General features: G+C 35.1%; 1 protein-coding gene across 1 annotated transcript; it reads left to right on the forward strand.

Moving 5' to 3' along the window:
- Positions 1–365: 365 nt before the first annotated feature.
- On the forward strand, positions 366–9,850 carry AREG (amphiregulin). Its single transcript, XM_039844967.1, has 6 exons — positions 366–685; positions 1,744–1,989; positions 4,555–4,756; positions 5,453–5,608; positions 7,629–7,739; positions 9,591–9,850. The coding sequence occupies exons 1-5, from the start codon at positions 412–414 to the stop codon at positions 7,720–7,722; spliced, it is 972 nt and encodes a 323-aa protein (XP_039700901.1). The 5' UTR covers positions 366–411; the 3' UTR covers positions 7,723–7,739; positions 9,591–9,850.
- Positions 9,851–15,276: the final 5,426 nt, after the last annotated feature.

The following is a 15,276-nucleotide window of genomic DNA, read 5'->3' on the forward strand; positions in this document are numbered from 1 at the left end:
TTACGTCACTCTTGGTCTTAAAGTACTTTTACATATTAATATGGAACTTTTCTAATTAATCCCTGTCTGTTGTAATATTAAAATCAACCCAAGTGTATGGAGGTGCTTTACAGAGTTTGAAAAATTGGGACTGCCTGTCAGATACTAGGTCCCAAACACCACTACCACCCGAAATTATGGATCTCGTATTTTTCAGGCTTGCAGCTTGGGGTTTAATTTCCATTTCCTCCCAGTGGCTCTCTACGTAGGCTCGAGGGAGGCGGGGTGTCTGCCCTCCGTGTATGGTTTTGGGGTAGTAACCTCTTCTGGGGCGGCGGCCTCCTCCACCCACGGCGGTGGCCGTGACGTCACGGGCGATGCCTCGGTCCCCGCCCGCCCTATAAAGCAGCAGGTGAGCGCCGCACCTTCGGAATGTTCTCACGCCTTGTTCCTCCTGCGCGGGAGTCAGAAGCCAGAGATCCCGAAGCGAGTTCCCTGAGCTGCGCTCGGCGCCCGAGCCCGGCCGGGCCGGCGAGCACAGCGGCTCATTCGGCCTTGGCCCTTGTCTTCCACCGCCTCCTCCTCCAGCCGCAGCTCCCCGCCGAGTTGCCCCAGAGACCGCGACGCCGCCGCGCCGAGGGACCAATGAGAGCCCCGCCGCTGCCGCTGGCGCCCGTGGTGCTGTCGCTCCTGATCCTCGCCTCAGGTGAGGACATCCCGGCTCTGAGCTGCGGGGCGCTTCTCCCACTGCGGGCGAAAGCTGTCGCCCCTTGAATTTTGCTGCTGCTTCTCCAAAAACTGCCCTTCGGCGCCCCCAACTCTGTTCCGCGGGAGGTGCTCACGGTAGCTCCCTCCTCATGATTACTCCCTGGGAGGAAGAGAAAAGCGGGCAGGTGTCCCAGATGTTCAAGGCCAGGAAGAGGGTGCTGGAGAACCCCCGTACTCTTAACTTGAGTCCGGCCGAAGGAGCCCTTAGAGATCATGTGATCCAAGCCCTTCGCTTTACAGGTAAAGGAACCGAGGTCGTTGAGTCCTGGACCCAGGAGTGCTGCCTCCTGCCTAAATTCTCTATCTCTTCTGTCTACTGATTTTGTTTTTACCTTCCTAGAGGGTTTGGCGTCCTCCCAGGGAGAAATTAAAAGCACCTTTCTGACTGTTTTATTGAGATCCAAAGGGTAAAGCAGGGGCCTCAAACTCTGGGCACCAAATCTTAACTATGCTCCAGTTTTGTTTTGTTTTGTTTTTCCTATTTAAGAACATAATAATGAAACAATAACGATAGTAATTACTATTATTAACCATTTATATTACTTTTTATATTTTATATACATAGCCTTCTTTAAATGTGAGCATGTGTTAAGAAAATCTGATATTTATATCTAGAACCTGTCTATGGTTCTAGATATAATGGAACAGGTGGCATACTAGCAAACAGATGCATTTGGTATGTGAAATGATGGGATCATTTAGACAATACCTGTTAAGTAAGTATGTATATTAGGTTAATTTGCCTATTTGGCAGTATTTTTTGATGTATAAATTAATGTAGAGTATCTATGGAAAAGAAAACCTTGATGAAAGAAGCTCTGTAATTGGAACAGATGAGTTTGCTTGTTGGCAAAATGCTTTCATAAGTGACTCAATCATAAACAATAGCATATATGCAATAACTGCTTTGATATCAGAAGATAAACATTTCTCCTGAATTGCAGCTGACTGGTGAGAAAGGCACTCTACCTTTTTTCTTGTTCTTTTCTCCCATAGCTCATTATGCTGCTGGACTGGACGTCAATGACACCTACTCTGGGAAAGGGGAACCATTTTCCGGAGACTATGCTAATGAATTTGAAGTTACCTCAAGAGGTGGGATGTCCTCAGGAAGCGAGATTTCCCCTGTGAGTGAGATGCCTTCTGCTAGCAAACTGTCCTCAGGGATCGACTATGACTATGAAGAAGAGTATGATAATGAACCACAAATATCTGGCTATATCGTAGATGATTCAGTCAGAGGTGAGTAGAGGACAAGATGAAAATGTAGCCTTATGATGTGTGTTTGTACGAGCAAAGCTGCTTTAAAAGAAAAGCCACTCCTCAGATCTTCCAGTGGCTTTCTGGTGTGTATATCTGGTGTATACCCTGGTAGGTAGGCTACAAACTGAGATGAAAAGAGCTATATGTGGCACATCCTATATGTCTGGAGCGCTAACAAATATTTTATGTCTATTATGTCTAATCTTCACAACAACTTCATGAAGTAGGAATTGATTTACAGGTGTGATAACTGAAGCACAAAAAGGTTAAGTGTTCTGCCCAAGGTTCACAGCCAAAAGGAGAAATCCAACCCCTGATTCCAGATGCTATGCTTTTTCCCACTGTCCACATGACCTTCATTCTGAGAGACAGACGTAGACACCAACCAGTCCTATCTACTCTGTGTCTCAACTTCTGTATCCACTCCCCACCACCACTCTTCCCTAAAATGCGTTCTAACACAAGTAGAAGAACAGAAGGAAGGAATGGGAAAGGAGCAATTGGGCTTCAGCTGTAAGTACTAGGTGTTGAGAAACATAATAATAATCCTTCTGGAAATATTAATGGATTATATATTGCTAAATTACAATTTAGCCTCAAATCCTATTTGTCATTTCAATAATAGTGACCCATAGTTTTGTTCTCATGTTGTTTTCTGAGGGTATCAAAGTAATAGGTAAGTACTGTTCAGTGCCCTCATATTACTTTGGAGTTTGAGGGCAGATGAGGTCATCTGTAAATCAGATCAAAATATCCTAGTAGCATCGTTATGGAGGCAGGACATGAGGCCTCTTCTCTCCTGGCCTTAGTGTTCCTGAATCCTCCTCCTCTGAGTGGCTCCCAGAACTAGTGAAGGGAGAGCAGGTGATACCATAGTGACAGTGACTGGAGGTTAAGTAGCAGGTGGGAAAAGCTTAAGCGAACGCACCACATTACTTCCTTGCTTTGGAAATTATGCTATTACGTAATGTGGGGAAAGGATCCATTATAATTCTTACTTTTGGAAGAATGATTAGATGGTCAAGATTCTCAAAACTATTCTCTTAAAGGTGTTTCAAGTTGTTAACATTTCAAAAGGCCAAATAAATCGTTAGTGGTGAAAATGGCTAGTGCTTAAAATTGCAATGCATTGTGAAGTAGGGTGAAAATGTTGGTCGAATTTCTTTGAATAGCTCTAAAACCCATGGGGTTAATGTCTAGTGTAGCACTTCAGTGTAGTGACTATTTGACTCTGTCTAAACTTTGTAATATGTCTGATAAATTTCAGTAATAGCCATTTAAAATGTTTCTATTGGTGGACTTATTCTAACTTGTGGTACTTTTTTTTTATCATTAGAGGAAAGCGTCAACATAAAAATTGCATACCCCTCTGTTAAACATTACTCCTAATTGGACTACTGTTAATGTTATAATAACTTGCTAAAATAGTCATAATATTTATTTGTTCTTTCCTTAATCAGAGGGTTCTATCTTGGATACCCTTCCCTGTGTTTCTAATGTTTTCTGTTTAATGGATGCTACAGGATTATTATGACTAATGGGATTATGACATTATAATATTTCCTTCATTTCACCAGGCTGTTTGCTAATTACTTGTTCAGATTAACTTATTCAAGAATTAGTATAACAAAATGCGTAACTCTAAGGTGGAAACTCCCCCTTCTTATATTTAGCATGTGGTAAAATATACCCTGCATAACTATTATATTGAACAAATGTTTCTGTGGATCTAAAAAATTATGATGAATCTCTAAAGTATCAAGTTTAAATATATCTGTCTCCTATATTTTCAAACAGATTGATCACATAAATGAATCCCCTAAAAAATATCAATTAATTATAATATGTTGTAATCTGAGAGTTGAAGAAAACTAACTCTAATGTGTAAGTCTCAATTTTTTCCACCCTCAAGTAATATGCAGTAATTCTCGATTATGGTGGTGAGCACTAGACCAATATGAGTAAATAAAATCCACAACTATGCCCACATCCCACTTTAACTAATGACATTGACCTCGTCCAAGAGAAAACATAATAAAGTGGGGGAAATAACAGACTTTAAGAACCCAGCACTGCCATTTTCTAGCCGTATGTCCTAGGACAAGTAACTGGTTTACTTCACTCAACTTCGGTGTCCTCATCTATTTCATTTCAGTAACAATACATTCAAATGTGATTTGAGTTTAATTTAATTAATTCTTATTACCAAGAACTTGGTATATATTAGAAATTCAAGACATGTTTAAAATATTTTATGGATTTTCTGAGACAGATAACTCATATTAATAATAATAAAACTGATAGAAGTAAATTCAAAATGTTTCTTAGCTAATAAAATAATAGAGAAATTCAGATTTTTAAGTGCTAAACAATACAGATACTCTCTTTGCCCACTTATTGTATATAAGCTGAGTTAATAATGAGACAAGTATGGTGATTATCTCCATGAGCTCTCACTGCTAGGACTTCTTTCTCTCATGTCTCCAAAATGATATTCAAGATGAAGAGAGACTGCTGTCAACAATTTTTTTTTTTCAATTTTAGTTGAACAGGTAGTTAAACCGAAGAAAAATAAAACAGAAAGTGAAAAGACTTCAGATAAGTCCAAAAGAAAGAATAAAGGAAGCAAAAATGGAAAAAATAGAAGAAACAGAAAGAAGAAAAATCCATGTGATGCAGAGTTTCAAAATTTCTGCATTCACGGAGAATGCAAATATATAGAGCATCTGAAAATAATATCGTGCAAGTAAGTTTTCCTTAATTATGTAGAATTCCGTATTTCTAATACCACGTTAAAATTCTCAGCTGCAGAAAACCATTTATTTTTCCAATGTATAAACCAAAGGTCTGCAAACCTTTTACTTAAAGGACCAGATACTAAATATTTTAGGCTTCCTGGGTCAAGATTATGTGTATACTTATATAACTGGTTAAAATGTAACCGATTAAAATTTAACCATTTAAAAATGTAAAAACCATTCTAGGCTTCACACTGTAAAAAACCTGGCAAATCATCAGATTCGACCCATGGGGCCGTAGTTTGCTGACCCCTGGTATAAACCATCATTTTACAGTATGTATTTTACAAAACCTCTTTTTAACAAAGGACTACAGATACTTTTCACATAATGTTCTATTCTTCTTACCACCAAAAAGCTGCTAGCACATGAAATGATAGTGAAATGTATTAGCTGCATAACAAGTCACTGAATTCAACAGTTGGTCATAAAAGGAGCCCAAATAATTTGTGTCTTCCTAGAGTATCACACCAAACTAATCGCTTCTTCTTATACGAATTGATCTTTGACTTGAATGCATTCTATGTCTCATGATTTTGATTCTGTTTAAATGTTAGAATTAAATGGCTGTGACTTGGAAAGTAAGCTTAAAATATACAAAATGTTTTCAGTTATTATAATTTTGGAATATGGGTTGTTTACAGCTGTCATCAGGATTACTTTGGTGAACGGTGTGGAGAAAAGTCCATGAAGACTCACAGCATGGTTGATGGTAATTTATCGAAAATTACGTTAGCAGCCATAGCTGCCTTTGTCTCAGCTGTGAGCTTCACAGCTATTGCCGTTATCATTACAATTCAGTAAGTATGGCATAATTAAAAATTCTTCACAAAATAACACTAGGTTAATTTGTTTTTAGTATTTCTGTCACAATGTACTGTCATGTCTTAGATGAATTATTCTATTGGTGGCATGTGGTCTTTGGTCACATCGTTACACTTCATTGACAAAGGTCACGGAATATGGTCCAAATTTATATTATTTTGGTCACTGAAGTTTAATACATAAAGCCCTTTTTTAGAGAATCTAGAAATTTTTTGAACTTAAAAAATGTTTTTTTTCATGTCATATTTCTTCTCATGTCTCAGAGTATTGCTATCTATTATGAATATCAAGCTTAAGCAAGCCTCCCAGAAGCTAATTAAGGGCTGGTTGTCAGAGATACTGACACAAAGAGCTTCAGAACAGGAGCCCATAAAAGATATGTCTTCTGCCCTATTAGAATGCAAAATTCTGAATTAGGAATTTCATAGCATGGTACTGATTTACTTAGAGCTTATGCCTATTTTGTTATTGTCACATGCAATATGAGAACTCAAAAAAAAAAAAAAATCACACACATTTCCTCCATATGATATGGCGTAGGAAGCAGGGACAACTCTATTACTGTTTCATTCCTGCAATATCTTCCCTATGCTCATAATAACAGATCACATACTTCATTTCATGACCAATGAATGTCAGAACTAGGCTGTTCCAGCTTGTAGACACTGGTGGGTATGTCAAAATGGCATTGTCTGTCAAACAGAAGTCAGTGAATTAAGGAAATTGGGCGAGGGAGGGAATGGCTCTATAATGACTCATGTGCTACTAGAGTTTGGAAAAAGCAATAGACTCATTATTCTAATTTTAGGTCTTGGTAAATTACTTTAACAACTGGATTGTGTACATGATCTACCACACTTGCCATTCAGGAAACAAGGGGTTATCTTCTGCCATTGTTTACTATTATTTTAAATGCAGATCAGATAATGATAAAATGGCATGTAAAAAACTGTTTTATGATGCACATAAAGTTTGATCTGTAGTTTAAATTTGCTTCACATACCCCAGAAATTATTTTGACCTGTTAAATACCTCAAGCCAGATTAATGCAAATGTGTTCAGGAAAGATACATCAGACAAGCCATTATTCTTTGACATAAAATAGCAATATATATATATATATATATATATATATATATATATATATATATATATTCAAGTTGAAATATTTATATATATATATATTCAAGTTGAAATATTTAATTCTTTGGAAAATCATGGAAAACTTTGTCATGTTGGCACTCTTAAAACTAAGCAGTGACTTTTCACCCTTTCTCCTATATTCTCCTTGTATTTGAAACACATAAAAAACACTAGCCTAAGCCACAATTGCTGTTCTTTCATTATTGAAGTGAATTTTTTCCCATGCATCACAACAAAAGTTCTTATGATTTAATAATAACATTTAGTAGGTGGATTGAAGACCTACTAAAAATTGTTTCTACAACACCAAGACATTTTTAAATCATTGAGTTTTTAATTTAATTTTTTATTTTTTTATTATTGAGTTTTTTAAAATAAAAAGCAGCAATAAATAAAACTAGAAGGAAGTATTATATTTAGAAATAATGCTCAACTTATTTTGTAAGCCTGTTTTAAAAAATTCTAATCATTTAAATTAGTTTGTTCAAACATGAAGTCCTTCTATGGTAAAACTATACTATCTTCTGCCTCCATTTGTGCATATACTCTGCTAGATTTTGAAAAATAAAAACATATTGATGTGTTCCATGCCTTCTGAAAATTTGCATCTTAAGGCACATTTATTTAAATATTAATACTCTGGAAATATGTTGATATAAAGTCACCATAAACATCTCCTTAAAAAAATTGGTAATATTTTACAACTGGGTTTGGGTTTTGATTTGGCATAGAGTACAGTGGATAATGATCTATAAGGACTCACAAAAAGGAATTCCCTGTATTCATGAAAACCCTAACTAATACATGGATGAATAGAACTTTGATGACAGTAGCATATTTTGTTCTCTGAAGGCTTCGAAAACGATACTTCAGGGACTATGAAAGAGAAGCTGAAGAACGAACGAAACTTCGACAAGAAAATGGAAATGCACAAGCCATAGCATAATGAAGATAGTATTACAGGTTTGTGTTTTAAAAGATATCTTTAGCTCATATCCTATAATTTTGAAAAATACAGCATCCATTATCTCAAGAGAAATGAGGAAAGTAAGTGTTCTTAATTATGGATACACTGTGAACACTGGCTACATTAAAGTGTTATTCTTTGAGCATGAGATGAAGTTTAATATTGAGAAAGGACTATATTATAAGGGGTTTAAAGATGAGGGAGACATAGACATCCTCTTCTGTGTGTTGTTTTTTAGTTTAGTTAATTTAGTTTAGTTTAGTTTAGTTTAGTTTAGTTTAGTTTAGTTTAGTTTAGTTTTAGTTTAGTTTAGTTTAGTTTAGTTTAGTTTAGTTTAGTTTAGTTTAGTTTAGTTTAGTTTAGTTTAGAAAATAAGGTAAGGAACCAGAATACTAAAGGAAGTAAAATACGTATCATAAGGAAGAAACCAATGGAATATGAGGAGTTTCTAATGAAAGATAGCAAGTATCCAATGAAAGGCGTTTAGACAGTAGGAAAGGATGGATATACTGGGTGGCATTGAAAGTGAGCCTCAAAGGACTGATGAGATTGGGACAAGCAATTATGAGAGGAAGATTAATACTGTGAGAGGCACTAGATAATTTTTGAAACTTGTCAAAAATGGTCTGTTTCACATGGGTGTTGGGGGAGATAAGATGGAATGATAGGTTGCACTCACTTGGGGTAAGCCAAAGTCAGAAAGCTTGCACTACAGATTTGAGGTAGAGACAGTACATTGAACATCCTTCTACAGAAAGGAAGTAGGAAGGGAGACGAGGTACAAATTTGAGGGAGTTCAGTTAGAGTATATATTGTAGTTTTTGTTTTTAATTATTTGTAAAGAGAGAGTTGAGCATGTTGTAAGGAGAAAGTAAGCAGATATGCAGAGGGATACTTAATTGATAACAAAATGAACAGCTAATGAAGCAAACATCCAGAGGAAGAGGGAGGCAAAGAGCTCAAGGACAAATTTAAAATTGGTCATGAGAAGGAACCCCATTTCCTCAGACATTCAGGAAAGATGTCACATCCTTAAGTCATTGATTTCCTACCTTCAGTGGGTTAAGAATTACTTGCGATGCTTATTAAATATGCATAGTCCTAAGCCAAATCTTAAATTGACTAAATCAGTATTTCCATATTTAATTACCACTCTAGATGCTTGCAGAACCAGTACATTTAGCATGGGTTAAGCACAGGTATTATGTTCTGAGCCTATTATAGAATTAGCTCAAAACCTCATGAAATGGGTAATTATCCATGCCAGTGCTATACTCAGTACTTATTGCATCAAAATTTATTAACATATGGGCTTAATGTGCTGAAGCTAAGACCACCAACATGAATAAAGGTAGATTTTTGGTTACTTAGCGCAACCGAGATTTCTCAGAGTAGATCCCAGCTGGTTTTAGGAAAAAGAATATGCTGTGCCAGCACATAGTGGCTGCTTATTAACTGGTGGCTACTATTATTATGCCCTCAGTACTAATTATCCTAAATTAACTGTATAACACAAATACACTAAGACACTTAATCTTTGTTTTTAATTATGTCCACTGCATAAATTTGGTTGTGGAAATCATTTATCATGACTACTGTTGCTTTTTTTTAAAGCAGAATTTGATGAAACAGGTTTGAGCATATGCAGTCTTCTAAGTAGGCATAGAAGCAAAGGAGATGTGAAAGGGGAATTCACAAAGCGATAGTTTGTCTCTGAAAAACAGCATTTTTCATAAGACATCCTAGAAAAAAAATTGACAGAAATTCTGATTCTTAATTATTCTTTGACATTTTCTTAAAGTTATATTGGAATTGAGCTTCTAACACTTTATTTTATTTTTGTACAGGGTATCAGATCCAAGTCACTGCCAAGTCACAACTATGAGTGATGAGCTGGTTCCTCTTTTCAGTGGGTCTTAAGAAACCAGAACCTTTTTGTTCTGATCGTTTAAAACTTTCAATTGTCACTTTTTGTGCTAAGTCTTATTTCTGTACATAAAGATGCATAGAGAGAAAAAGTATTTTTTCAAGTTGTAAATAATTTATTTAATATTTAATGGAAGTGTATTTATTTTATAGCTTATTAAAGTTTTTTAATCAAACAGATTGAGAGTTTGAATGTTAGTTTTGAGATTGCAAGACTCTAGGGTATTTTTCCCCCAACACTTAGGTGGTCATTTTGAAAGGAGTTCCTTTCCATATTTTACTGTTTTTGTGTTGCTCTTCACAACTTATTCCTTTTCTTAGAAAGCACTGTTAATGGGAAACTTATAAGCTAGAGTCAGTTAGTCCTCCCATAAATACTAATATCTCAAACGGGCCTTTCTTATTTCATGTAGAACTTATTCCAAGTCCTGGTAATTATAAAAGCTTCTAAAATAAACATGTGGTACTACCTTTCTGTTACAGTAGACACAGATATTATTTTTTAAAAATCCACTGCTCATTATCATTATCACTATAAATAAGAATGAGACAAGAATAGTCTTGAATATTACAATGTGGCATTTCAAGAGAATCGGGAAACATTTAGATTTGAGATTTCTTTCCCTAATATCATGACATGAATGGTTAAAGCATCTAAAACCCATGCCTCCCTTTCTTTCTCTTGCTGCTATTTTTCTTACATTATTTTAAACAAATACATGTGTCTTTGTGGTGGGGTGGGTGCTCTCTCAAGATGATCTTCACAGTCTGGTTCCTGGATGGTCAACTAAGTTACCTGCATGTAAAACAACAACAAAACAAAACAAAACAAAACAAAACAAAACAAAACACCTTTATAATGTATGAGGAATACCTTGAGGAAATTAACCAATAATAAACATAATTCCAGCAATCATCTCATAGAATTGCATGAATGAAAGGTGCCTTACTCATCAACATTTCCATCTGTCTCTAGCATACCATTCACCCAATCTTTGCCCAGTGATCATCTCTCTATTGCTTCTTAGCCTCACCTGCACATTATCACTTAGGTTTTAAATGTCTACATTCCCAGGTGTCCTGTCCCAGAGCTTCCGATTTAAATGGATGGGGGTGGGCTATTGGTGTCTGTATTTTTAAAAGATCCATAGATGTTTCCTATATATAGCCAGTCTTGAGAACCTCTGATTTAACTACACTTGAACATCTATAGCACACATTTTTCTCAACCTTACTCATGAAATATTTATTATGGATGATCCAAGTACAGTGCTAAGGATATGAAACAGAAATCCCTGACTTTGAGACATTTTCCATCTAATTGGTGGGAGAGAGTATATCTTGTCAATACAGTGCAGTAAATGACTGGATGAGGTGTGTACCAGGATCTTTGGGAATCCAAGGAGATCTCACCAAGCCCAGCCTGATGAATCATGGAGGGCTTCCTGGAGAGATGCTACCTGAGATTATCTTTGAAGGATGGGTAAGAGTTATGTAGAGTAGATCATTATAAGCAAAATTACAAACTCATCACACAGTATGACCTGAAAAGGAAAATACATAAAGTAGTTCAGTATTACTGAAACAGAAACTATGAAATCAACAGGCTATGAAGTAAGTTGGAATGGTAAGGGCAGGGTCACAGAGGGCCACTAACTGATACTTAGACCATAAGTAACCATTCGAGCCAGTTGGTCAGGGGTAGAAACTTATCAGATTTGCTTTTCAAGTAGGTCACAGGCAGTCATGTGGGAGAGGGACTTGAGCCAAAGCCAAGGGGCAGAAAGTTGACTTAGAAGCAGTTGAAATATTTCAAATGAGAAATGAAGAATACCTGAAGCTGGGGAGTTTCTTCGAATGCATGAAGAGAAACTCAACGTGTATTTGAAGATTTTTTTATAGATTAAAAACACGAAAACGAGGTGATTAATTATAGAAGCAAGGCTGCAGGTAATGAGAGGATGAGGAGGAAAGAAGACATCTAAGATGATCTTCAGGTTCCTGGCTTTGGTGGCTAAGCAGATGGAGACATCAAAATTTAAGGAGATAATCTCTTGAACTAGTTTGTTGAATATTATAGATAAGAAGACTGGCTTTTTATTCATTCTTGACTGAAGAATGGCTCTTCCCTGTTTTGCAAAGTCAATCTTTCTAATTTGTAATGGACTTATGAGGAAATAAGTGCCAAACAGCCAATTAGTCCATTGAATCCACCCTGGTCTTTACTTCACATCTCAGATTGAGCAAATGAAATGAAAAATCCAGGTCTGAAAGTGTTATAATGAGTTCAGCTATGAATCTGTTGAGTTTGAGATGTCAGGAGATATCTAGTAAACAGATATGCAAGTCTGAAGTTCAGGGAGGAGAAGAATTATAGACTGGGAGTTATCAAAATGTGTATGGTAACCGAAACCACAAAAGTGCCCAAGATTACCTAAGGAGGTTGTAATGAGTCTGAAGAAAATATATTTGTATTGACGAATCTTCCCAGTCATTACCAAACACTTGGAGGAAGGACCCTGGCTACTCACAGCCACTGTGGAGGTTCTAGGCACTTGCTATCCCATGTACTTTACCCCTTAAAATAAAAGTTCATTACAGTGAAATAGAAGGGAAAAAAAAACTAATTTCATAATATAAATAATAATCTTAAATTTATTGAGTATTCAGATATTCCATGGACTGTTCTATGCGCTTTTCACATAGTAAGTCATCTAATCCTTATAATTTCTTTAGAGTAAATACATTTTATAGAAAAGTAAAGTAAGGCTCCAAGAGATTAAGTAACTTGTCCAGGGTCGCACAGCTAGTAAATGACAGAGTCAGGCTCTCTGGCACCAAAGCTGATCCACTTAAACTTTATTCTCTACTACTTCTTCTATAGTCAAGGTGTTTGTTTTGGGTTTGGAGAATGCTATCTCAATACCAATTTAGCGTGGTTTAAAACTGACCTTCGTTAATTAACTAGTTTATTTCTTCAAGACTCAGATGACACCTTCTACCTGCGCTGTCTTCACAAAACTTTCCAATTTATACCCTCCCTCCCAGTATAAAATACACATCTTAGAGTTAACCCACCCAAGGAGTAAAAAAGCTGGAATAATTTTTTATAAGATTTATCCACAAATTTTCAAATATTTGGTTAGGATTTGCACCTGGGGTGAGAGAGAACAATTCCCTGGAATTTTTTGTCCTGGCTCATGTATAAACAAAGTTAATTCTAGTGGCCAGAGAAAGACCTAGGCAATGGTGGGCTGTAGGGAGGGCCACAATGTGCTTAGGAACAGATACAACCTAAGGTATATGGGTGGGGCACAGAACATCTGCTGAAGTAGCTGGCTTATTGCTGAACAATGTAACTTGTACTTTTTGGCTACTTTGTGATACAGTCAATAAACAATTACAAGTAATTATTAAACTCTAACTCTCTGTGTACAAGGCAAGCATAGGTTATGGAAAGCAACATTTCATAAATTCTAGAAAGTATCCTTAAAGTTAACCAGAAGAGAAATGACAGAGTATAAGATTTAGATAGCACCAAACTAGATAATTATCTTCTCAATAATTAATAATTCACTTAGATGGATCTGACCTTTATGAGGTCTGACTAAAGTAATGATGCTGGTTTTCTTTGGTGTCTTAGAAATCAAAATAATTACTTAGTAATATCTCATGCAAATTGGTTTACATTAACCTACAATCTCACAAATTACAAATATATTATGTCAATTTAATCATTAATTTAATAAATATTTATTGACTATCTGCTGTAAAAATAGTGATGCTTTGGACAGTGCAATCAAACCTTCTTCCAGGTCTTTGTGGGAAGACCAAGTTTGTAATAAACTTCTCTGGTCATGTATGTGTGTGTATGCTAATGGTGAGATGGTTGGCAGCTTGAGTCATAGAGTCATAATGCAACACAATTAGAAAAATTTTAAAGGATAGCAAAAACATCACATGTCTGGACACTAATGTAAAATCTTTTGAGTTAAAAATTATCTTATGAAAAATTAAAACATACTTAGAACTGAATGAAAATATTTATTTCTCAAAATTTGTGAGGCACAGCTAAAATAGTATTTAGTAGACAATTTGTAGACTTAAATATATTTATCAGAAAATAAATAAAGCTTAAAAGTGATTTAAGCTAATCATTTAACTCAAAATTTAGAGAAAGATTAGTAAAACAAAACCAATAAAGATAAGAAGTAACTATTTAAAGTAAGGCAGAAATAAATGATACAGTTGAAAACAAAACCAAAGATGATTTTTTTTGGAAATATTAATAAGATAAGCCTTCATTAAAATTGATCAAAATAAAGATAAGATACAAAAAACGAAAGGTCAAAAGAAAAAAAGAAATAATTGTAAGAACAACAATTTAAAAGTAAGAAAAAGAGAGTACTAGAATCCCCATACCTAAGTAAATTCTAGTTGCTTAGAGAGATAAGTTATTATCTCTAATAAATTAAATATAGAGGTAGGATGATCTAAAGTTTACTTAATTTGATAGTCCAATAATTTTGTTAAAGATCCAGGTTCTTTCTCTCTTGCTGATGTTCTGTCTTCATGGTTGCAAGATGGTACTAATATATATAAAAACCCCTGATATAATGGATAAGTTTCTACAAAAACACAAATAAATATACAAAATGTTTAATGGGAAAATATAAAAAGCTTAAATAACCCAATAAGCCATAAAAAACTGAAAGGGTGATCAGAGTTCATGTCCACCCCTTTGCAAAGGTTCCCAATGCAAATGGCTTTATAGCTGTTAAGAATGTAAAGAAAGAGTGAAATCTGCCCGGCTTATTATATGATGCTAGTGCCAACCTGTACAAGGGCAATGTAAGAAAAAAAAATCATGGAACATTTTACTTATAAGCAGAGATGTGAAAATTCAAAAGTGTATTTTAAAAAATTATATCATGAAAGTAGAGTTTTTGCCAGGAATGCAAGGATGATTCAACATCATACAGTATATCATTGTTAAATACAATAGAGTTTAAAAAATGGAATTTTTCTGTTAAAAAGCATTTTCTTATAAGGCAAAGAAAGCGTTTAAGTTCAAAATCTACTTATAATTTAAATTATTTTAAAACTAGGAATTGAATACTTCCTGAATTTGATAAAAGCTATATACTAGAACTTGCAGTAGAATTTATACCTGGTAGCAAATCTATAGATGCTTCCCCTTTAAGATAAGAATGAGGCAAGGATGCCCATTATCACTACTGCTGTTGAAGACAATACAAAAATTCTAACTAAAGTTGAAAGAAAAGAAATATACATAAGAGAGATAAGAATTCACAGGAAATAAATGTGTTCTTATTTGTGGTTAATATGATTGTCTATTAAAATAGCCAACAGAATCACTATGCCAACAACAAGAATTTATAAGATGATTTCATGAGATTGCCAGAAATAATACAAAATTTCAAAATCAATAGTATTTTTCTTTAATGACAACTTAGCTCAATTTTAAAATAAAATAAAAAAATAACATTCACATCTGCTAGAAAACTATAAGATAAATGTGTATTAACAATAAATACATGATTTCATTTAAGAAAAATTTAGATATCTGTTTTTTAAAAAAGAAAG

This window comes from Pteropus medius, unplaced genomic scaffold (assembly GCF_902729225.1).
Source record: "Pteropus medius unplaced genomic scaffold, Ma_sr-lr_union100, whole genome shotgun sequence".
NCBI classification, from domain to species: Eukaryota; Metazoa; Chordata; class Mammalia; order Chiroptera; family Pteropodidae; genus Pteropus; species Pteropus medius.

Excerpts from the sequence above, each read along its gene's own strand:
- AREG (XM_039844967.1), top strand. The coding sequence starts at position 412 with ATGTTCTCACGCCTTGTTCCTCCTGCGCGGGAGTCAGAAGCCAGAGAT. Across the intron at positions 4,757-5,452 it reads CTGAAAATAATATCGTGCAA|CTGTCATCAGGATTACTTTG; the intron begins GTAAGTTTTCCT and ends GGTTGTTTACAG. Across the intron at positions 5,609-7,628 it reads GCCGTTATCATTACAATTCA|GCTTCGAAAACGATACTTCA; the intron begins GTAAGTATGGCA and ends TGTTCTCTGAAG.